This window comes from Juglans regia, chromosome 11 (genome assembly GCF_001411555.2).
Source record: "Juglans regia cultivar Chandler chromosome 11, Walnut 2.0, whole genome shotgun sequence".
NCBI lineage: Eukaryota > Viridiplantae > Streptophyta > Magnoliopsida > Fagales > Juglandaceae > Juglans > Juglans regia.
This window is the reverse complement of record NC_049911.1, coordinates 30,672,225-30,695,976: the sequence shown is the minus strand read 5'-3', so window position 1 is coordinate 30,695,976 and position 23,752 is coordinate 30,672,225. Positions and strand designations below refer to the sequence as shown.

Here is a 23,752-nt window from a genome sequence, read left to right as displayed (position 1 = left end):
GAGTTAATGTTTTATGAGATTTTGTAAAATGAGAGAGAAAAATTTGAATAAAAATTATTATAAAGTTAAAATATTGTTATGATATAGTTTTTTAATATTATTTTTGTTTGGAAGTTGAAAATGTTGAATTATTTTTTATTTTTTGTTCAAAAGTTTAGAAAAATTGTAATAATTAGTTTAAAAGTTTTTTTTTCAATGATGTTTGGGAATGGGATGAGATAAGAAATTTGGGATATAAACTTGTTCCAAATAAACCCTTAATGATTAGATAAAAAAATTCAAAATTGAGAAATTAGCAATAAATGATTTAGTATAGTGATATACTTATATATTTATATTATATATATATCTTATATACTAGTATAGTTATATAGTTATATAACTAGAACTTATGTAGTTAAATTTAATTATATACAAGTATGAGCTAATTATTATAAAATAATATACTTGTATTATAAAAAAAATAAACTAATAATAGTTTAATATGTGTAAACATCATAGTATTACTACCATACATAATCAAGTATATAAATAAGTTATACAATAGTATTGAAATAAGTCTAGTATAATAAGTTAATAACACATAATATTAATCTCCTAGATTATAATAACATGTAATACTACAATATAAGCCAAGTATAGAAATAAATTAGATACTAGTATAGAAATAAGTCCAATATAATAAGTTAATAACACTTAATACTATAGTATAATAACATTTAATTAGACACTTGAAATAATATATTTTTTTAATATTATTTTTATTTTAAGATTTGAAAAAGTTAAATTATTTTTTGTATTTTGTTTGGAAGTTTAAGAAAATTTTAATGATTAATTAAATATTAGATTAAAATTTTTAAAATTTTGAAATTAAAAAATATTTATATTTGAGTAGTACGTAGATATTGAGATCAAATAAAATGAGATGGGTTAAGATAATTTCAATATTCAAACGAGGCATTAGTACTTGGTCTTTTTTATCCAAAGCCGTGCACGCGCTTGTGGATTCTGGACTGGCCCAACCTTGCTCTGGGCTCATGGAAATAACAAAGATGGGCTCCAATTACTGTTAAATCCTTTTCCATCTTGTCCTTTAATGGAATACTAAAGAGTAAAAGAGGTAATGCATTCTAGTGTTGGACACTGCATCTTTAGAGTATTTACATTAGCTTATGCATACGTATATATAAAGTCATATTTATATAATATGAGTTTAAATTCATTTACATTAGATTATACATTTCTATATTTTGCATAGTTATGAATAGTATTTATACAAATTTAGATATTTACTGTTCACTCTTCAAATGTTATTTTATTAATTATTTCTCTCTCATCTCACTCTCTCTTTTGCACAATCATTTTCTCTTCTCCCTCCAACAATACAACAAATATTTACCAGCACATTCATTTTATTATTATAATATATTATATATTTTTTTCATTACATTTGTATTATTAATGTCAAATGAATATAATGGATGCTAACTGTAATATATATATATATATATAAATTGATTTTAGAAAGAAATTAATATATTTAAGTCAATGCGAAAATTTTATTTGAATGACTAAATAGATATGCAAAGATATGATTTTGTATATACATATACATAAACTAATCCTAAAGCTCTAAAGGCCGTGAAGCAAGCAAAGTTCGAATACCAAAGTGATCAAAATATAGAACGAATATTCTGTACAACTTTGACACAAAATTTGTACAAGTAAACTCAACCTTTTCTGCAGTGCAGACGCTATATAATCGAGTAATGTTACTCATCATCTTAAATTTCATCATCTTCTCATTATTTTATGATGTGACATTAAATGATTGGAGATTATTTATTCTATTTTACTTGTGAACCTATCATTTAATATCACATTATAAAATAATGGGAAGATGATAGAAGTTAGAATGATAAATAAATTTTTTCTATATAACCGACCAGAACTACAATTTTTTTTTTTTTTTATGTTATGTGGCATTTTGACCGAAAATTGAAGTCAATATACTGACAGTGACAGAGAATTGTGTGTGTTTGTGATATTTAACGTATGAACACACACAGGTTGCGTATAATTCTCCTACTCTGTTACGGGCACCGAGGTTGGTGCTTTTCCAGTACAAAATAAATAGCGGAGCGGACGGCCTGAGAGAAAACAACCAATTTTGTGCATAGTTGTACAGACACTTTCAATGCTTGCCTCAACAGATATTATGATTGATATTTACACTTTTGAAATGTGTAAAAGTTATATATATTTTTTTTAAAAATAAATAAATATAAAATTTATATAAAAAAATTAATTTTTTATAGTAAATTTCTTACTTTTTCAAGAGAAGTACGCGTTGCATACACAATACGTGACTGTATATAACATTAATAATTTATGTTGCTCCAAACGTTTTCAGAATCTTCCTTAATTAATTGTTTCGTCATATTTAATTACGTTTACTTTAATACTTTAATCATATAAAATATTACCAATAGAGATAAATGTGATCAATGATTCCAATATCATTTATGCTATTTCAAAATAGAAAATTAATTCATTAACTAAAGGCACCGGATATTAATTTAAAAAAACAAAAGAATGAACATCATCAATTTTGTCGAGAAAAGTACGAGGACAATACATCAAAAGATTAAAGAATCTTTCAACCGAATATATGCGACCTGACTTCACTCATGATTTATGCGACCTTATCAAAAGTCGAGGCTCAGTATAGTAATAGAGAAGTTAAAGCTATAATAATGTAACTTTGATTATCTAAAACCATATTCACATTCAGGGATTTTTGTCTTGATTTCTTATTGCGAAATGGAGAAGGCATGTTGTTTAAGATGAGGAATCCGTTTACGTCACGCGGAATATATTCCTGCCTCAATCAACTTAACCATAGACCGAAATTATATTGAATATACTATCTCGATAAATTCTCAATTTTAAAATGGGACTTTAAGTTGAATATATTAATTAAAAAATCAATGTAACAAAACATTCGTAATTATACCAAAAAAGAAAATAATATATACCATGTTTAAATTCACACACAAAATATAATAAACAATTCAATTTTTTCAAATCTTAAAATAATAATAATTTTACAAATAATATTCTAACAATATTTTATTCAACTCATGTCATCTCACCTCACTATTCAATTCAAAGTAGACTTGCATACATGTAACATTACTCCTAGTGAATCACATTGTTACAAAAGCTTGCATCTAAACAAAACACCCAGAAGAATAAAAAAAATGAAGGTTTAAGGAAATGCATTTTTATGATTCGACATATGTATCCTCACACCAATAATGCAACCGGGTGGCCCCCTCACACACCATCATCCTTAGACGGAAGTTTTTGCAAAAACATCGAAGTAGCCAAGAAATAACCAGGCACATCGCTGTCTCAAATCATAAATGCGTGCATGCGACGTGAGTACAGCGGCATAAAGACAATAATAAAACCAAACAAACTAAATTACACAAAACCAAGATATCATCATTATCTCCCTACCGACCAAGCCACCACAACAAACAACAAGAAGAGCAGAGTACGTTACCACTAAACCCATGATAGACAGCACCAAGCAAAACATTATCAGTTTTCCACAAACAAACTTACAGTGCCATAAAAGAAGGGAAAATATCAAATCCCACAGAGAGTTGTACATTTAAGGGAAAAAAAAAAAAAAAAGGAAAAAGATAACAACTTTTTTTTTTGGGTTCAAGGATTAGTGGAAATGGTGAATCTAGGGCCCCCAAGCAAGTTGCTGCATGATGAAATGGATACGGCCTCTTTGCTGGTGCAGATTTCTACGTCAAGAAAAAGATAACGCCACCAACAATTAAACATTACAAGAATACAAAAAGAGTGAGAGAAAGTGAAAGTGTGAGTTGGGTCCCAAGACACCGGGGGGGTGTGCACGCTCCTCTATCTGGGCCCCGTCTGGAACAACCAGTCATCTCATCCACAATCCACGCCCAAGGATGGGTTTCACTTTCTCTAAACCCTAAGACAAGACTAATGATTCACCACCCTTTATTATGACATAATATACCGCACTTCTTCATCCTCTCTCTAGAAAGAAATTACACATACATTCTCCAAAGCCAAAGCTGCTAATTTCCAACTCGATCACTGCAGAAAGACTTTGATGTGTTCAAGCTTTTCTCTCTACTGTCTCCAGAGCTTTTGCCTCCACTGCTAAGAACTCCTGTATGCAAATTCACACCCCAATATGATATTTTGTACTCTTCTAATATACGGCAACTGATGATACCACGCACTGCTAAAGATATTGTGTCGAAAGCACCCTGCAACTTAGATAGCATTAAGTCCTAAAGCCTTGGCTTTGAGCTTCAAAGCCTTCAAGTAATGTATAGATTCATCGAGGACCACAAGTGCATCCTTGCTGCTGACACCAGGAATTATGCTTTGTAAAATGTTCAGAGTCTCACGAATCCTCTCCCTCTTCATCCTTTTGTTGCCTGATAACGAACCCATTTCTCTTGACACCACATTGTTGTCATTGGCACAACTAGATTCTGCATCATCTTCACATTCAGAGGATTTGTTGGCATTCTTAGAACTTGCCGTGTCCATCAGTGATGGTACACCACCATAAACTCCATCAATGAGTTTCCGCTTCTTAGTTGGCCCAGCAGAACTAGCAACTTCTTCAGTACTTCCTTCCAACCAATCTTTCTCATCCCGAGCTGTCATTGAACAAGGTGAATGACCTGTGCTTGTAACTTCGCCATCTTCGGTATAATCGCTATCATCATCCGAGTAGAGCAAGGCATTGAGCTCTTCAGTATCTTCATGCATTTCGCTTTGTCCATCAATTAGGGGATTTTCATTAAATTCATCAGTTAATAATGGTCCTGAGAAATTGTTCGAATCTCCCTTAATTCCAAGATCATTCCCGTTCAAGTTACAAACAGCGCTAGGTTTTGGACTCCAAGAAGTAAGACACTGGACAGGAGTCCCAATCCCAGAAGTAAAGATCAAAGTGGTTTGGTCCCTCGATTGATCAATAACAAGAAGCCTCTTCTGGGCACATTCAGACCCTGCATTGGGTGTGAAGGCCTGCCTGCAGCTTTCATAGGTGTTAGCAGGCAGTCTGCCTTCAGCAATCGAGTTGTTAAGGGCAGGGGTGAAGGGTTGGTGCAAATGAGGTCCATAATGAAACCAACCGCAAGGTTCATTAGCTTGACCTATCCAAGAATGAGGTAGTTTAGAAGATGGGTAATCCGGCACCGCCCCATTCAGTGGAGCCATATTAGTGCCAGAGTTTATAAATGCAGGCAAGGGGTTTCGCTGCCCTATTTCAAGGGGAGCACCCGAGGAATTCAAATTGGGTGATTGCCAATTAAAATGCAGCTGAGGAAGCCAGGTTCCACAGTCTCCTCCCATCCAACCAAAACAATCACCTAAAGTTCAAAAGGGAAAACACCATAAGACTTCACAATCTGTTGTTATAAAAAAAAAAAAAATACTAATAAAATACATGAACCAGACAAGGTAAACGTACCAGAATGATGCTTTCAAGAATTAGAAATAGCTGATTATTTTCTCTTTCTATTAGGAACAAGGAAACTAACTAAAAACTCCAGCTTAAAGTCTGAACACAAACTCAAAACAAATCTACGTCACAGGTTTGAGCAAATGACGGAAATATTCGGCCTGGCAAAAACACAAGAAATCGACAAAGTAAATACAACTACTAACGCGTTCCATCTCCATTTGAAACAAATCCATATATATATATGTATCAAATAAACTTTTACGAACCTGGCAGTCCTGGAGAGGTTGAAAGCAAGCAATGACTTTAACAATTATCGTCGCGCTCCCTGCAATCCCATTTTCGTGTTTCATGGCCCGAAATCTTGTTTGACTCGCTGCTTGGCACACCATAACTACTTTCTAACAATTTGATATGAGGGATGGAACTTTTCTAGAGGACAAAGAGTTCAAAACTCCGAAGAAAAAACTGAAGCCAGAGAAAGATGAATTCAACAGAAAGGTGAATCTCTATCACCGAGAAACAGAAATCCAATACAATTAACCAGGGAGAAGAATTTAAAAAATCCAATAGAGCAACTAATAGAATTATGTCGCAATGAAAACGATCCAAATGAAACTATGGGAAAAAGGTCCAGAAATATTCAGCTAATCTGGCGGACATAACAAGGAACGACGACGAGAAAGTTGGATCCCATGGAAACTAGAGAGAGATATAAAGAGAGGCGTAGAAAACTTGAGGGGTTCTGAGTAGACGGAATGGATTACAGAATTACTCTACAATAAAGATTGAGTGAGATGACTTTGCGGAAGACGTCAACAGAGAGACTCAGCCACCACCGCATGCTGTTCTAATACTCTCCAAAAGATAAAAAAGACCTCCTCGACTCTTTCACTGTTCCAGGCTCCCTGCAAACAAAATCAGACACATATCTCTTACATAACGTTATCCTCGAGATCTTGTCCTTCTAGTTATCGGCATCCATAAAAAACATGCTTTGCTAACTATGTGAGTGTGAGCGTGTGAGCGGGCGCGTGTTTGTGTATAAACTATTTTTCCCTCAATTTGAAGCTCAAGAATTTAACCCATAAAGTTTCTCAGGAACCATTCAGAGGTAAACACGTCAAAAATTGACAGAAAATGGATGCATCGAAGCAAGCATGAAAATAATAAATAACCTGGGAATCCTTAGCTAGTTGAATGAATTTTCTTACACAAAGAAAATATCGATGAGTTTATCCAAATAATTGAGAAGACTCAAAAACTAAGAATAGAAGAAGAGCCAAAAAAACTTCGAAGAAAATGAACTATAAACTAAGAGTTCAGGCAGAAATACACGAAGGGACCTTACCGACAAGATATGATGGGATAACAAAAATAACAACTTTAGTTTTGGAGGAGCCAAAGGCCCCAAATGAGAAGAATTAACAAACATTACAGGAACTATCATTCACACAATAATTCCAGAAGCTATCAGACACTAATTAGAGAGAAACGAACAACTTACGGCTGACAGTCTAATTGCAGAGCAACAGAACACAAAGTTCTCAAAGTTTTTACACCTTCCTCAAACCCCAAAGCTGTGTCTGAGACCCAGATCGAACACACAACACTTCAATCGAACGTTTTAGAGAGAGAGAGAGAGAGTAAAATCAAAGTCGGAACTCGGCGAGAGAGCACGGGGAAGATAAGGTCACAAAGAAACTAAAGTGACATATATATCCCTATTCGTTTGGGGAATCATAACGAAAATAATAATAATAATTCTTTTTTTTTTTTTTTATAAATGAAAGTGAGTTTGATACGTGCGCGAAGAGTGCACGCAAGGTATTAGTGTACAATAATGAGCGCGGCACAGTAGATAATCTCTCTCTCTCCCGAGGGAAACTTGGATGGGTTAGTTGAATCGAAACCTTGGGTTCAGGAGTGGTGAGGTTAAGGCTGGATCAGGTTTCGAAATGACTTCCATGTCCTCTTCTTGCTGTTGACCATGTGGTCGTGTCCCAACGACACCGCAGCGTCTGGTTTTGCATGGGACCAATCATATTCCTCCACTCCTCCGAATATTATCGTATCTACTTACAAAACAATATTCCCAAAATAGCCCTTACACTTTTATTAGTTATCACTTTTTTAAAGACAAAAAGAAATTAAAACATAAAATCACAACTCCGTAATGATAAGTGCGTTCCATTTTGCGGGTGACGGGGGAATTAATTGATTGAGAGTATGGAACTAATGCTACTTTTCAAATACAAACTTACTTTAATTCATCTTAAATTAATTATTTATAAACCTATTATTTTTTTAATTTTTTATAAAAAATTTAAATTCATATCAGTATATGTCGCACATTTAAACATATATTACAACATTTTAATAAGTCTCACAAAATATTATTATTCAAATATAAATTCAAATCATTTGAAATCATCTCAACATCTAAACGCAACCTAATTTTAAGTGGTGTAAGTCCCATGTAATTCTTTTTTAAAAATTACAATTTTTATGTGAGTTCTAAATTTGTCAATTTTTTAAAAAAGAAGTATACGAAACTTGCTCACTCAAAATTATATGAATCATTTCTCATATCAAATAGTGTATTTCTTGTATCAAATAATATATGTTTTCATGTATTTTACTTATTTTTTAATTAATAAAAAATACTTAAGACAGATAAATTAAATAGTGACAAGAGAGTTTGATTTAGCATAAGAATTAAGACAAATCAGATAGATCAGTCAGATGGGATTTGCTTGCTTAAGCAACTCATTATATTATTTTATTACGTGTTCAATTATCATGTAGGAAGTATGTACTTATTCAGCAAAACACACATGGATTAATAATGCAGTTGATCACATACTGAATTGAAGCCTATTCATATTGTTATGACCCTGAATAAATTATAATTTAATAACCTTCTTATTTAGATGAAGTCATGTGGCCGGCTCTAAACAATAAGACAAAACTTCTATTAATGTGCTGATCTTAGCTTTATAAATGTAGATTATTATCCTAAATTGGTGTCCCTATCAATGTGGAGCTATGCATATCAATTTTATTCTAATTGTTACTTAACCCTGATCTTGTATTTAAAAAAAAAAAAAATCTTACTGAATATGTTCTTAATTGTGTTATATATTTCGAGCAATAAGGTTATCACATTAATCATGCGTGACATTTATTATTCATACACTCAAGTTGATGGATTAAATTACATGGTAGTGGCCACATCTTATTAGAATCTTAGGTGACTTATGTTTTTTAATGATAAAATGCAAAGAAAAACATATTGGGGTAGTTGATGGGTCAGAAGTTGGTGTCTTCAGCGGAATTCAGGGAGCTAGAACTAGAACTACATCATTAAGGATTTCAAAAGAAGGCAAAAGGGAAAAGATTAAAGAATAAAAAGGATGAAAATACGTATAAATACGAGATAGAAATAAAAGAAGGGGGAAGGGAAAATGGGTATCCGATGTCTAAAAAACGAACACCAATGATTTGGAGCTTGACCATTCAAAACATGAATTTATAGAAACTTAAAAATAAAAATTGAAAAAAGGGGACCCACAGATGAGCAATGTGTGTGTAGATTATATATCTTTACAACCCCACAATCCACCTTGCAATGTTATATCTCGTTATTATTTATACACATCGATGGCCTAACCTTTTAGGAGGGCAAGAGGCCTATAGGGGGCGGGGCAATAGGGACTGACCCCCCGTGGAGTACATTAATTTACTTTTCATTGATGTGAAATATGGGACGTGTCTTAAATCAGCGAAAATAGGCATCACTACATGGACCCCACTCCAAAGAGAAGAAGACTGTGAGGTTTTGATTAAGCTTTCATTATGCATCTCATTAATTAAGGTGTCACTTCAATTTTAGGCTTCGTTTGGACAGCTCATCTCAATTCAATTCCCTTTTAAACATATTCAAACATTTAAAAACATAACTTTTAGATTATTAAATATTGATTAACTCAAAATTTTAAGATTTATAATTTTTTTTTAATTCAATATATTTTTATCGACTCACAATTCTTTTTAATATTTGATAAATATATTTAAATTTATCTTAAAATAACTTATATATATAAAAATATTTGATAAAATAATCTACATCAATATTAGGACAGAAATTAATCTGCAAATTCACTTATAACTAGAATAGCTCATATATATATATATATATAAAAGAGTACTAGCTAGTACTGCCGGGCAAGTTAGCAAGGTATGGTTCCATGCATCCGCCCCAAAACATAATTTAATATATATAAAAAGGAAGAAACATGATTTTGAACACATGAAAGAGATCTTAGGCACAGGTAAGAAGATCCGTGGCAGGTAATTAATTATATATGTATTAGACTATATTTTAATGTTATTGATAAGAATACTTTCATGCCCTATTGTTTGGAGTGGAGGGAACAATATTAACCACGCCCAATCCCAATGCCTCTACCCTCTTCGTGGCACTAAACGCTCCCCCAGCGTACACTATGAGGTGTAAAGTAAAGGATTCTTTTGCTCTCAAAAACCCAATATTTTTTTTATTTTTTATTTTTTTTGAAGATTCCTCCATACGCAATTTTGTTATTTATATGGTCACTTTACTAATTATACTTCTTTTAACTTGTAATTAGTATAACTTTGTACTTTATTCTGTCACTTAAAATATGAAAGTCTCGTAGAGGAGGGTTTTCTGATACCAAGTCGAGATAGCGTAGCTGAAGTACTTAACCAAGCTGGAAGAGTAATCTAGAATAATATTGCATGAATATATATGTCGGGTATAAAATTGGCATGTATACATAGGAGTCATGGAAAGAAGATACACTTTAATAAAAGAACGTCCGATTATTTACGACGAAAATATATTTATTATAATAAAAAATAATAATTTTTTAAAGAAATAACATGAGTTTTTTTTTTTTAAAAGTAAAAAATATGTATAAATGATAATAAAGGAGCATCAGGGAGACTAGCTTGCCTCTTTCTCGGATCTGAAATATGTAAAACTCGTTGTATGGGTGTTTTAAGGAAAAAAAAAATTAAACCTCCTCAAACGCTATAAATAGGAAAAGCAAACAATAAAAAGGAATCGTAATCAGCCGCGCGTGCTTTAGAACATTAAAGGAAAGCTAGCTGTGTGGTTGTTCGTGGGGAATACGATTTTCTATCCTATCTGCCATGACCATGATATCATGTATGGTAACAAAAACATTTATCCATTGGAACAAAAAAAGAAACAGATCTAAATGATCAGATAAACATCAAGACACGGTCCGATCCATATATAGGATGCACACAAGATGTGAGTGTGACAAAAGATAACATCAATTGACAGACGTTTTCTACTTTTCTTTTTCTTATTGTAAGAAAGAGAGAGATCAGAGAGAGGGCATGCAGGGTTTAGGTAGGGTTGGGGAGTGATGGGAGGAAGGAGCTAGCTAGAGATTTGAGGATTTTTACTTTTGTAGTGGCCATTAACTTGTAATTGAGTTTGGTGGGGAAGAGTGGGCCACGAGACCATGGAGCCATTTGGTTGTGGATTCTCCAACAAAAACATCCACGCTTGTAAAGCAAAAACATGAAAAATAAAAGTAAAAATAGAATACCCTGATCTCCACCAGACGGCACTGCACTGAATTAATTAGGATCATATGTTTTGCCTTTTTAAATATAATTAAGCTGCAACACCAACACAAAGAGCAAATTAAAGAAGGGGGCCGGGGAATCCATGTCCCTTCCTCGAATATCATTATTTATATCCAACAATCACCCGCGCGCTTTCTTAGACTTTTCTTCCACTATACTTTTTATTTATGCACATATTCCATCAAAAGAAAAAGGTCAGTTAGAAAGCGTCAACCCTCCCCCATTCTCCTTTCTTTCTTTAATGGGGTGTCTGCAAGTGTTTTTTTTTTGTTTGGTTTAAGATTAGACCATTCATATATGGGGGACGTTGGGTTTGTTTTGAAATAATTTCATCCGTCACCAAACACGTGTGACGGGCACGCTTATGATTCCGGCCATGTCTTTTATAATTCTCTCTCTATATATATACATAGCCATGCATGCATGATGATCAAATTATTTAGGGTTTTTCTTATTTCTTTTGTTTAGTATTTGATAGTTTTGAAGCAAATATCTATTTTATGTCTTGGCTTACATGAGACAACGCACACTGGCTACATGCGAGCGTGATCATATAATTGGAGCATCGATCATTCGGATCAGTTGGTGCACATTAACGTCCCTTCGATGGCAAGAAAACACAAACCTTCGCATCATAATCTGGAAGATGTGATGCTGAAGTTGATTAACCTCCCACTTCCTTTTTTTTTTTTTTTTTTTCCTTCCTATCGTGAGTGAGGCATTGAAATGTGGTGTAACAGAATTATGCGGTTTTTGACACGGTAGGAATTATAAGGAGCGCCTGATCATGGTCATGTTGATCATTTCTGGCAATTAAGATATATAGTTGGATTAATTAAGTATAACCACGTACACTAATTTGCAAGCTAACATACCATATACTATTGACATGCAGGCATGTTTCTGTCAAAACAGCTTTTCCGATATCAACAGCATGGATAATGTTCGTATTCTCCGAAACATTTGTAAGAAGTAGGAGTACCTTTTGTTATCACGGCGCGCAACAAGCTAGTAGTGTTTGACAAATACACATATATAGTCATGCACGCGCAAGTACGCGCACCATTTTTTCCAAGCCGGAAATAATAGTACTAATCAAGTATTTTTATTTTATTATTTTGTTAGCAACTAATTAATTAATTAATTTTTTCATGCATTTAACATGATTTTCAACTCATGACTCGTGCAATACAATTACTTTACGCAGTGTGGAAGGAAGCTAGCGTGACTTAATTTCATGCGTTGCTGATCCGTGCATGCATGTGTCCATTTCCAAGCGATAATTATAATAATATTAATAATAATAATTATTAGAGAATTACTAATTACACACCAACTGTTTCAAGCTTCCACATTAATCTTCTATTATTCCATGCATTAAAAAAAAAAAAAAAAGAACTTTAAAAGAGACATGATGAGTTTTGTTAATTTTTTCAACTGCATGCTCGATCTGACAAATTACCGATAATATTCGAGAGTACTAATTAAGGCTTTTTCCATTATATTGGTTAGAACCGGGGGGGCTGTCTTTTTCTTTAACTTGCACTCATGATCATTATAAGTCAAGATAATTATCCACTCAAAACAGTACTGTAATTATCATGTGGACTTGAAAAGTACTTCACTAATCCCCGTTTGCACGGAGGAGGAGTCATGGCTTAACTAGCTAACTTTATTTAGTGCATTTTATCATTATTGAGTTCAACAGTACCCAATGGTTGAATTCCTAACTACCGTTAGTTAAGAATTGATATCTGTACGTTGGTTAAGTTGGACTTGAGATTTACTTTTAGTCTAAAAAATAAAATAGTAAATCTTTATGTGAGCTCGGTAATTAATTTTAAAAAATTAAATACAAAAAAAAATTCAAAATTAAATTTACCAATTTGGGAAGACTACAATACAAATTAAAAGGCCATGTATATTACCTTGTAAACAACGAGATCATATTACTATAAAAAGGAAATAAAGAAATAAGTGGTAAGGGCTGGGGAATAAATTAAACTAGAACCATAATTTAAAGAGAAATATTTTAACTATAAAAAGATCTCGCAAAAGTAAAATTACAAACTACGTCAATTGACGTGGTACATTAAATTGCAAAATTTTTTTTATTATAAAATAAATCTAACGTATGATATAAAGTCATATTAATTTAGAGTTGTGCTATACAGAAGCCCCAAATTCAATATGAAATATGAGGATAAAAAAGTAAAATCACATATTTTTAAGTGGGTGTGCAGGGTGTGGGGCTTATGTTTAGAATTTTTCATTAATTTATGTATTTACTTTTATAGGATCTTTTGTAAATGTAACACTTATCTTATTTAAAATAAACCTTATGGAGCTTGATTATTCTAATTGTGTGGTTAATATTAAATAAGTATTCTTTGATTTTGTTCCTAGGAATTGAGTTCTAAACTTGCTCCAATAGAAAGTTGATATAGCGTAATACAATTATAAAAAGTTAAAAATTGAGTAATTTTTTTCTGCACTAAATAGATGTAATATTTATTTTTTGGTCACGGCCTATGAAGTATGAACACTTTGTCGTTACGAATTCACTCACCGGAACCCCAATAATCTCCCCCAAACCAGATCACTTTGTTCGAATTATCTGCAAGCAATCTAGATGGGAATAGTAAAGGAATTCAATATTCACAAAAAGGGTTATAACTGTAATTTTAATAACATAATAAAATGATCACAATCATATTGAGATTCAATAAAATAGTAGTACAATAAACAGGTTTTTTTATTTTTTTATTTTATTTTATGAGGAAGTCGTACGATAAAAGAGTGAGAAACAATTTTTTTTAAAAAATTGTATTCATCATCTTTAATCACCCATCATACATAATTTTTTATTTTTTTTTAATTTAATTAATTTAGGAAGAGTGAAATAGTAAAAATTATATAAAAATAAAAATAAAATATATAAAGATGATAAATAGAAAATCTATTTTATGAATCCCCGAAATTAGGCAAATTGGATAAGCGGTAAACAGAAATTAGAATGATATATCAGGTTTATCGGAGAACTATAAAACAACAGTTATTTAAAAAAATAAAAAAAGAAAAGGAAAGAAAATCTTCCGATCCCGACCACCGAATCTCCGCTACAGTATGGACCGGCAGGAAGAAAAGCAATTCACGCGGCTCCTACGACCTTTTTCAATTAACACGCCGTCTTACACTGACCGTGCGATCACCACAAATAATTTATATATTTATTTGGATGAGAGCGAGTTCAACTCCTCATGGCCGTTGGATTGCGGGGGGGCGTTGAAAATTGAACTTGTCGGGAAGCGATTTGGGGGTTGGAATTTGGATTAATTAATTAAAAGACGGATAGAAAAAGTGAATAGAGATGAGAGAGAGAGAGTAGATTCACACGTGGCGGGAATCTAAAAGCTCACACGCCTCGATAAAAGATGCAAACAAATGATGAGCGTGGTGAAGTGAAGGAAAAGGAGGGGGACTTGAGTGTGTTGTAACTGTGCGCACCGCATCACCGTAGGGATTAAGAGGCGCATGCATTCGTGCACGCTTCGGCTCGTGGATCCAGAAGAGATAGAGAGAGAAGGACAGGTTGTATTTCTCTCTCTCTCTCTGATTTTGTTTTTGGGGTAATGTGTGAGAGTGTGGTCAAACTATAGTTAAATGGTGGGGGTGGGATGCACGCGAAGACGTTGGGCCTGTCATTAAGAGTGACGTGTCTCCGGTGGGTGGACCCACCGTATCAGCTGCTCTTCTGGACGCGTAGCCGCCAGTGGCGTGCTTTCCTTTGGCGTGTTTTTAACTCTCAGTTTTTTTTTTTACTCACTTTTTGCTTACTTTGCGGTGATTTTCGGCTTTAGTGCTTCACCTTCGGCGTGTTTTGCATTCCAGCCCTCCAATTTTCAGAATCTCATTCTTTCGCACTGAGTTTTTGTTCTCATTCCTATAATTTTCTTTGCGAATTAAAAAAATATATTCATCCTCTCAATTTTTATTGTTTATCTCATAATATGATATTAAATAATAAATTTATAAATAAAATATAATAAATTATTTTTTATTACTTAATACCATATTATAAGATAATAAAAAAATAATAAAAATTAAGATAATAAATAACATTATTCTTGTAAATTTATTTATCATTGGTGCTTCCATATTGAAATATCTGGTTTAAGGATAAAGTTTTATGGGATATGTATGCAGGCGTTTGTATAGCATAAAAACCGTCTAACATACCACGTATTATGGTGAGGTAAAAACCTCCAGTGGCACGCATTTGAACCGCTGTATTATTTTCCATATCCACAATTCCATCTGCACCACACTGTAAATTTTAAAACATTTATGGGAAGTTTAAAAGATAAAAGGAAGAAACATCGTATGTTTGACGTTAAGAAACTTGCACCGGCCACATGAGTATTCCAATTAAACTCAAAATCGTAATCCAATCAAGTTCAAAGATGTACACGCTCAGTCTACTAGGAGAAAGCCGGAAACAAAAATAAAAGATAGATACTCGTGCAATCCAAGTTACAAAGGTCCATCAAGTCGTGTTGGGAAGTTTGTTGTTGATCTCCATAGACTTTTTAATCCAACATAGCCCACATTGATATGTCACGTGGATGTTAAAAGCAAACATATCAATATATAAATTAACTTCGAACGTATTCCACACAACCTAATAATAATAAAAAAAAAAATAACACATTGATCAGTTCATTGTTCCCTGCTTTACGCGTAAAACATGTCTTTCCATGATTTTTACTTTTTATACCACACGATTCTGGTGCTGTAACTGCACGAGTGCACATATATTCCAGTCGTTTCCGTCGTAATTATAACACCTTTTATTCTTGAAAATAGATCCCAAACTTCAAACGCATAATCCCCACCTTGACAATAGCAACTCAATAAATTATATTTTTAAGGTTGTCACTTTCAACGTAAGCATGAGATTATTAGTGATAAACTTGTGGACTTCTATAGTTTTGGAATGCAAATTGTTTGACAAACGAGTTCATCCTACGAAATCCTCAATAGAGGTAGGTTAGGTCCATCTATCACGCTAGACAATCGTTCGTACGCTTCCCCCACCACCAAAAATCACTTCGTGGGTAATAAAAAACTAACCCCAATGAGACGAAGAAAAAAATGACATTTTCTTAGCTCCAGCCTCTGTACATGCTGCCCCTAAAACTTGAGCTAGTAGCTAGCCAGGGCAAGTGAGTCAGGAGGCAGGTTTCAACGCAGAGGGGCTCTGGTAATCATTTAAAGCGTGTTAATTCACAGTGATGTGGTCAGTTAAAATAGTCGTAGGAGGGAAAGGAACAAGGGGTCTATTCTCTAGACTCTAGAGGTGTAGAGAGGTGGGAAACGGGAAAGAAATAGTATTATATGGAAAGTAGAGGGGTGAGTAAGCAGAATTGTGGGGAAGTTTGAGGGCATGGATTTAAATAACAATAAAAAGTTGGTGGAAGGGAGGGGAGTGACTGACTTTTTTGAAGCTGCTTTTGCGCATGGGGATGGGGTCAACGTGCCCAGTTGAGAAGTACCAGAAGTACGACTGCTAGTGTACTGCGACAGCCAGCCGAGATTGATTATAAGCCAACTTGTCCTCCATATTGTAGTTGTAAATTTGTACGACCCTATAGAAAATGATGCGGTCAATTCCAAATTGTCAATATCGCCAACGGAGAGGAATCTATATTGCACTGTCGCACGAAAACGACGCCGTCTTTGTACGATTTTATATGACGAGACTTTATTTTGTAAAAAATGGCCCAAATGGTTGGGTTACTATTGGTCCATTGATTTATTGCGCTTTTAAGCCCAATAACAAGTTGGCTGAGGATTCAGACTTTTATATGCGGAGTAATGTGGGCTCTATCGTCTCAGTCCAATGCTTTCGGAAATAAACCCATGTCAGGCACGCTTCTGTTTGGGCCGGAAGCACTGTGGTTTGCGGATACTGGAAGGCAAACTGTTGTGCCTTAATTTTATCTCAGATTTCAACCTTAATTGAACGGTTGAATTGATGAAAAATATGTATTTTAGGATTGAAAAAAAAAGTGAAAAAGAAATAGGTATATAAATTATAAAGTGTTCAAGCGAATTTCTTAATTTTAAGTATACCAACTCATTAATTTTAAATATAACTGTATAAACGTCGTGTAATTATTTAAAAAAAAAAATAAAATTTATTATTAAAAAATTAATTTTTTTAATGTAAATTTTATATTTATTAACTTTATTCAAAATAATTACACAACAATTATACAATTAATGGTTACAAATATATTTTCTCATTCTTTTGAGATTGCTCTCTCCCGCTCTCCCCCGCTCACTTTCGTATGTAGGCACCTCGGGTTTCCGCCAAGGCTCCGCTTCTATAGTTCCATACCAGCACAGAGGAGGTTGCAGTTTTTATTTCCGGTCCTGTCAAATCCATGGAAGATAAATTAGGTAATGTTATTTGGTTGATTCTTTCCCCGGGTCGCATCACCCTGACCAATTCGCTTGCCATTTGATTTTGAGCTCGTTCTTTTGTAATTTTCGATCCTCATTTTTTCTCAGGATTGCACCGCGTGGTTTTGTTCTCGTTCCTAATGCTTGCGTCTGGCTATCATTCATTTCTTGAAGGAATTTGTGGATTCTCTCCACGATTTGAGATACTTGATTTGAAGAAATCGTAGAAATTATATAGAGCACATAATTTCTGTGTTGTTTACGTTGTTAAAGCTTCCTTAATTGTTATAGCTAATTACCTTGCATTCTCTATATCTCTGTTCTTTGATTGCGCAGACAACGTTGTCTTGTCGAAATATGAACATTTGTCTGCAAGATCTTCAAGAACAATTAGCGTGCCGTAGTTTTGGTGTTAGTGCATGGAATCGTTCCCATTTTGATCGGGAATTTAGTTCGGATCGACAAGTTTTCCTGATCTGTCTATTAACATCATTGTTCAGTTGTTCCGGTGCACATAGTTTACCAACTTTGTTCCAATATATGTAGCTTCTCAACGTGAATTGCTGCTATATTTTGGCACTGTCTGCCAACCTTGTCCTCGTGCTTTTGTTGTATGTATGTTCGGTTCATGCTATAAAGTAAGAAAAATTCTACTTATCATCTTTACACTATACACCAAACATAATTTTTTTTTCTCTTATCAAATATGTGGTGTATGGATGATGAGGAGAAAAATTCAATTAGTGCTGCCTTTGTTGCATCTATTCATTCTTGTCTGTCATAAAGGCTGCTACCTAGTTGGTTGACTTTGTATACTTGAAGCATAAATTTATCCATGTCCTGAAACTGTGATCTCGTGTTCAAACAAGGTTTTCTTGATCTAGAGCTGCATTTATAGAGCTTTTGTGCAGACCTTAAATTCCTTATTTCCTTAAGACAGGTACCGGTGGTAACAATGGTAACGTTATGTCTACCAGTCCGTTTTACAAGTCAAGACCCGATCAATGACATGTTCATATACCATTTAGCTATTGCTTAGCTATGTTTAGTAAATAATCCGAACTTTGGTTGGTCAGCCAATGTTTCCATACAGAATTCGATTCTTTTTTCTCATTCTGTTTGATAGCCAAAGCTCTTTTCGTATAGTAATGACTATCATTTGATTTATCTGCTGCACATGCTTATCACCAATATGTCCATCTGCCAGTGGTTAAAACAGGGTTTTGATTTTCAGAACTCCTATTAAGGTTGTATTGGTGATCGAGATAATTCAGTGTAAGCCAGCGTTAATTATATTTGATAGCGTTCAATATCATTGTGATAAATCAATTTAAGCCATTGAATATCCCCATCATCGTGAAGCTTGATAGAAATTATAGAATGGGTTTTGGAAAAATCACTTTTGTTGGAGGGACTTTTTGGCACTTAATCGTGGTACTGAGTTGAGTTGGTTAAGGACTGAAACAAAATGCTCTAACCAATCAAATGCTTTTGGACTATTTCATGGGTGATTTAATGGCCAGTATCTCATACGTTGGATCTCTTACTGAAATAGCATCTTACATGTTCGAACTGACATCCTGAACATGGAATTGATGGCATGGGCTATGTACAGTTTCAAGACCTTTTGTTTCATATATCTGTCCATCTTTCATGAGTGAAGATAGTCTACCATCCCACTCTTACCGTTTTAGTTGACCGCTTGCATAATTTTTTTTATTTAATAATTAAAAAAGTAATTTTAAATATATAAATATATTTTTTTATTTTTTAAAAATATTTAAATATATTAAAAAAATATATAAAAAAAAAAAAATACTAAACGATACGTCATCGGTAAGAGTGAGGTGATAGTAACCTCACTCATGTTTCATATATCTGTCCATCTTTCATTCGATTAATCCGATGCTCCACTGATATGATTTGAAGGCTTTTTTTAAATCAAATATCTAGATTCAGCCATGCTTAGTAGTTAAAATCATGTCAGTTTACAACTTTACAGCACCATTGCTCAACTACCCATTAATCGATGATGAGTAACGTGAATACCCTGTAGGACCACTACGTTTTGTATATATATTTCAAACCATTCTTTGAATCACTCGAGAGTAAAAAAAAGAAAAAACGATTAGTTTATGCATGCTATATGATTGCAACTTTAAATTCCACATTAAAACCATAAATACAGTGGAGAATTATTAAAACTTTGAAGGGAAAGAACGACGTACTTTAGAGTATTGATATTGGATTAGCTATCTAAAAAGTTAAAATTTGGCTAATATGTCACTTTTTGACTTTTAACTAATCACTCAAAATTTGAACTCTATATTGGATTAGCCATTACACTCTATAATAAAAAAATATTTTTATTATTTATTATTTAAATTATTATTTATTTTTTAAAATATTTTTTTATTTTTATTTTCGCAATCTCCAATAACCGAGAACCCTTCACGCCAAAAAAGAAGGCAAAAGGAAAATAATAGTAAAAACTAAAAATGATTCAGCTTCCTCTAGACTCAGTGAAAATGGAAGGTGTGCCTACATTAAGGGTGAAAACCGAATCATTTAGTGTAGTTTTTTGACAAAACTGAAACTCAACCGAAATAGTAAAAATGTGTAAATTTCGACCGAAACCAGTCGGTGAAGAGGGAGAAAATCATTGGCATCGGTCTCAACGTAACTCCGGTCGGTTCGTCGATGTCTTCGGTGGCGACGAAGGTGGCCCTGCATGCAATGACGCTAATTTCAAACTCCGACGGCCGGTCGGAGTTGGTCTCAACCGGTTTTACGATTTCTTGTACAATCCTAACCTACGTAGTGTTTCACCCAAATTTCACACAAAGAGTTTCACCCAAGAAAATGAAAAGGCTAGCAATGGTACTTGTGTCGTATAATACTTTGTACTGTCTGCTGTATTTTCCATTGGTTTGAGATTATAGAGGAGATCATCCCCTTGGCTTGGGGATAGACAGACTGTCTTGAATTTTGAACACAAAAATTAAGAGAAAAAAAAAGTTCAAAAAATATTATTGGAGAATGGTATGGATGATTGAATGGTTTTTTTTTTTTTTTAAAGAAAGTTTCAGAACTTATTTCCTTTTGTGGGTGTTTTCTTATTCACGTAAATATTGCAAGTGTGATTTGATAAGACAAGAGTTATGAAACTTGGGCTGTGAAACTTCTAGGATGTGCCAAATAGTCACCAGTGTTGTCCATTTTAGGTCTTGGCTCTTCCTCATTTTGTACATATTTTTAACCTTGTTTGGCAAGGGAGCAAATATTGATTCGATTAGAAAGGTGATAAATAATATCTTGACAATCAATGTATATTGTTTTTCTGTGGTGTTAATAATTTTGAAACCACCACAATCAATGTAAATAATTTTTTGTGGTGTTGATAATTTCAGAAAATCCAGCATAAGCAATGATTCTATGCAATGAACCCTTGACTAGTTATTTTGCCCTTCAAAGAAGAATGGAAGAAAACGGAAGTCGGCACATCTTGAAAATGCATAATGTAGTTATATCCGAGAGAGATTGATCTATTCTTAACTATAATTTGAAGTGATAGTACCGAAACCGACCTTAAGGCTGTGTTTAGATGTTAAACTAAATTCAGTTGAATTCAGTTTTTTATAAATAGTAGTGAGTTGAGTAGTGGAGAGAGTTATGCAGGGCACATCTAAACTGAGTTTAAAGTATATTTAGATGTTAACATGTGTTTTTATAGGAAGTCGAAAAAAGTTGTAGATCCTACGTGTAAAGAGATTTTGAGTTGAGATGAGTTTAATAATTTGAGAGTTTGGTGTTTAAATGTTAGACTCAGCTTAAAATTAGACTGAGTTCAGCTGAGTCTTACAACCACATGCAGCCTAAGAGAAAGAGAGTAGAAAACTCACTTGTGAAAGTGGGCTTTGGGAAAGTGCTACCGATGAGAACAAGCTTGACCAGAACGAGCTGCCAGCGTGGACAAAGTGTCGATTATGTTGTTTATGCCTCTGAATTATTGTCTTCAATGGAGTTGTTTATGGTAACAAGGAGGAGCTGGAGGGAAAAAACATAGAGGGAGGAAGAGAATAGAGCCAAGCCGTAGGAAAGAAACAAAATAGGGTCTTTGGAAATAATAAAAAAGAGTAATCCTACTTATCATTCTAATTCTCATCATCCTATGATATGACATTAGATATGGAGAGACATAAATTAACATAACCGAAATGGCTCAAAGTATAAAAGTCTCATCATTCTATGTGTGATGAGATTTCGCGGGATAACTAGAAAGACTTTAATACCACCATAACGGCTCGCGGGGTGCTACTCTAGGCCTAGGTTAAAAGGGCCCAACAAGTCACTCAAGGCTCAAACCTCCTCCTTTAGGTTAGTTTGTTAAGAGGAACGCTCACCCGCTTATTCCAGAATCGTTAGTATATTCACTCATTCAAAACAAGTGGATAGCTCGAAGGCACTTCAAATAGTTAACAATACAGTTAGTCTAGGTGATTTTAAGAAAACAAACTCTCTATTTAAAGGATCCAAGTACGTTAATGAAAATTCTTGAACAATTGGTTCTAAATATACTTATATTAATATTGATTTAGGCATTAGATGAATCTTCTTCAACTTTCAAGTCCTCTTACTCTTTGGTTGTAAGAGATTGAGAGTGTATAGTAGTAAAACACGTCTTCAAGAAGATGATTTGAAATTATTTATTATATTTTATTTATGAGCCTATCATCTAATTCTATATCATAAGATGATGAAAAATTTGATAATGAATAGCAGTATTCTAAAAAAAAAACACATATTACTTTGCTACAATGCCAGTGATATATGAATTGGGAATGAATTGATTAGTACTGTTCACCCACATTCTGATTCGGATTTCAGATCGAACTAGAAATAAAAGAAAACAATTATAATGAACAGGATTAGAATTTACTATAATTAATATATTGGATGACTTTAATTTAACTAATGCACAAATTCTGGACGGATTAGCTATATTAATAGCTGCACTTGCCAGTGCTCTTACTACGTTAATTTGATACCTACTTTCTTCTCTGGCTTGTCAATGAATGGACGAGTGGATGTAAATTTTGCTCTGCTATCCAGTTGTTCCAAACTGTGAATCGTGAAAAGATCGGATGTTTACCATGATCATGACATCTGGAATAGAACTCTATTTACTCTGACGATCATGATACGGAGAAACAAGGCAACCATTAATTACTACCAATTCTTGTATCCAGACATCGACTGATTCACATACAGACACAAAATTAATATGGTTTTAATACTCGAACTACTACTTTAGATTCTTTAGGTGCACAGTACACTGCAATTGGCCCTCAGCTTTTAAGGGATTACGGAATCATGTCTGGAAGTTGGTCAGGTGCCCCTTTATACTTTGGGCGTGGAATGCCCCTTCTGATTTCTTTTAAACTTTGGAATGAACAGATCATTAATGCAGAAAGCATAATGACAGACCTGTCTTTGTTTGCGTTAAAAATATTGCTAAGCATCGTGTCTTCTTAGTGTAAATTAAGGGCTGTAGGAGCAACCCACATTGAAATTGATAAATAAAGCATCCAATTCAAAGCTCTCACTTCAATTTTTTATTCCTTAGATGAGGTTTGGATAATAAATTAAAGATGAGATGAAAATTAAAAATTAAAAATATTATTAAAATAATATTATTTTTATTTTAAAATTGAAAAAAATTAAATTATTTATTATATTTTATTTAAAATTTTGAAAATATAGTAATAATTAAAAAAAAGAGTTAAAATAATTTCTAAATCGAAACAAATACCTAAAAGGGTTTATTAATAGTTGTTAGGTGGTTATACAAATCATCTTTCTCTCATTTAATTATTATAATTTTTATAAATTTTTAACAAAATACAATAAATAATATAACTTTTTTAAATTTTAAAATAAAAATTATATTATAATAATATTTTATTCAATTTTTATATTTTATCTCGTTTCATTTCATCTGTCTAACTAAACAAATAGCTGCTTCATATCAATTCGGTGGAAGTAGTTGGTAAATTAATCATAGAATACAGAAATAATAAA

The 23,752-nt window shown here is 33.3% G+C and overlaps 1 protein-coding gene across 1 annotated transcript; it reads right to left on the bottom strand.

Annotated features, from left to right (window-relative positions):
- Positions 1–3,489: 3,489 nt before the first annotated feature.
- On the bottom strand, positions 3,490–7,229 carry LOC108985096 (transcription factor bHLH145-like). Its single transcript, XM_035695365.1, has 4 exons — positions 7,044–7,229; positions 5,806–6,444; positions 5,546–5,697; positions 3,490–5,444 (listed from the first exon to the last, which is right to left on the bottom strand). The coding sequence occupies exon 4, from the start codon at positions 5,425–5,427 to the stop codon at positions 4,333–4,335; it is 1,095 nt and encodes a 364-aa protein (XP_035551258.1). The 5' UTR covers positions 5,428–5,444; positions 5,546–5,697; positions 5,806–6,444; positions 7,044–7,229; the 3' UTR covers positions 3,490–4,332.
- Between the last annotated feature and the right edge of the window lie 16,523 nt (positions 7,230–23,752).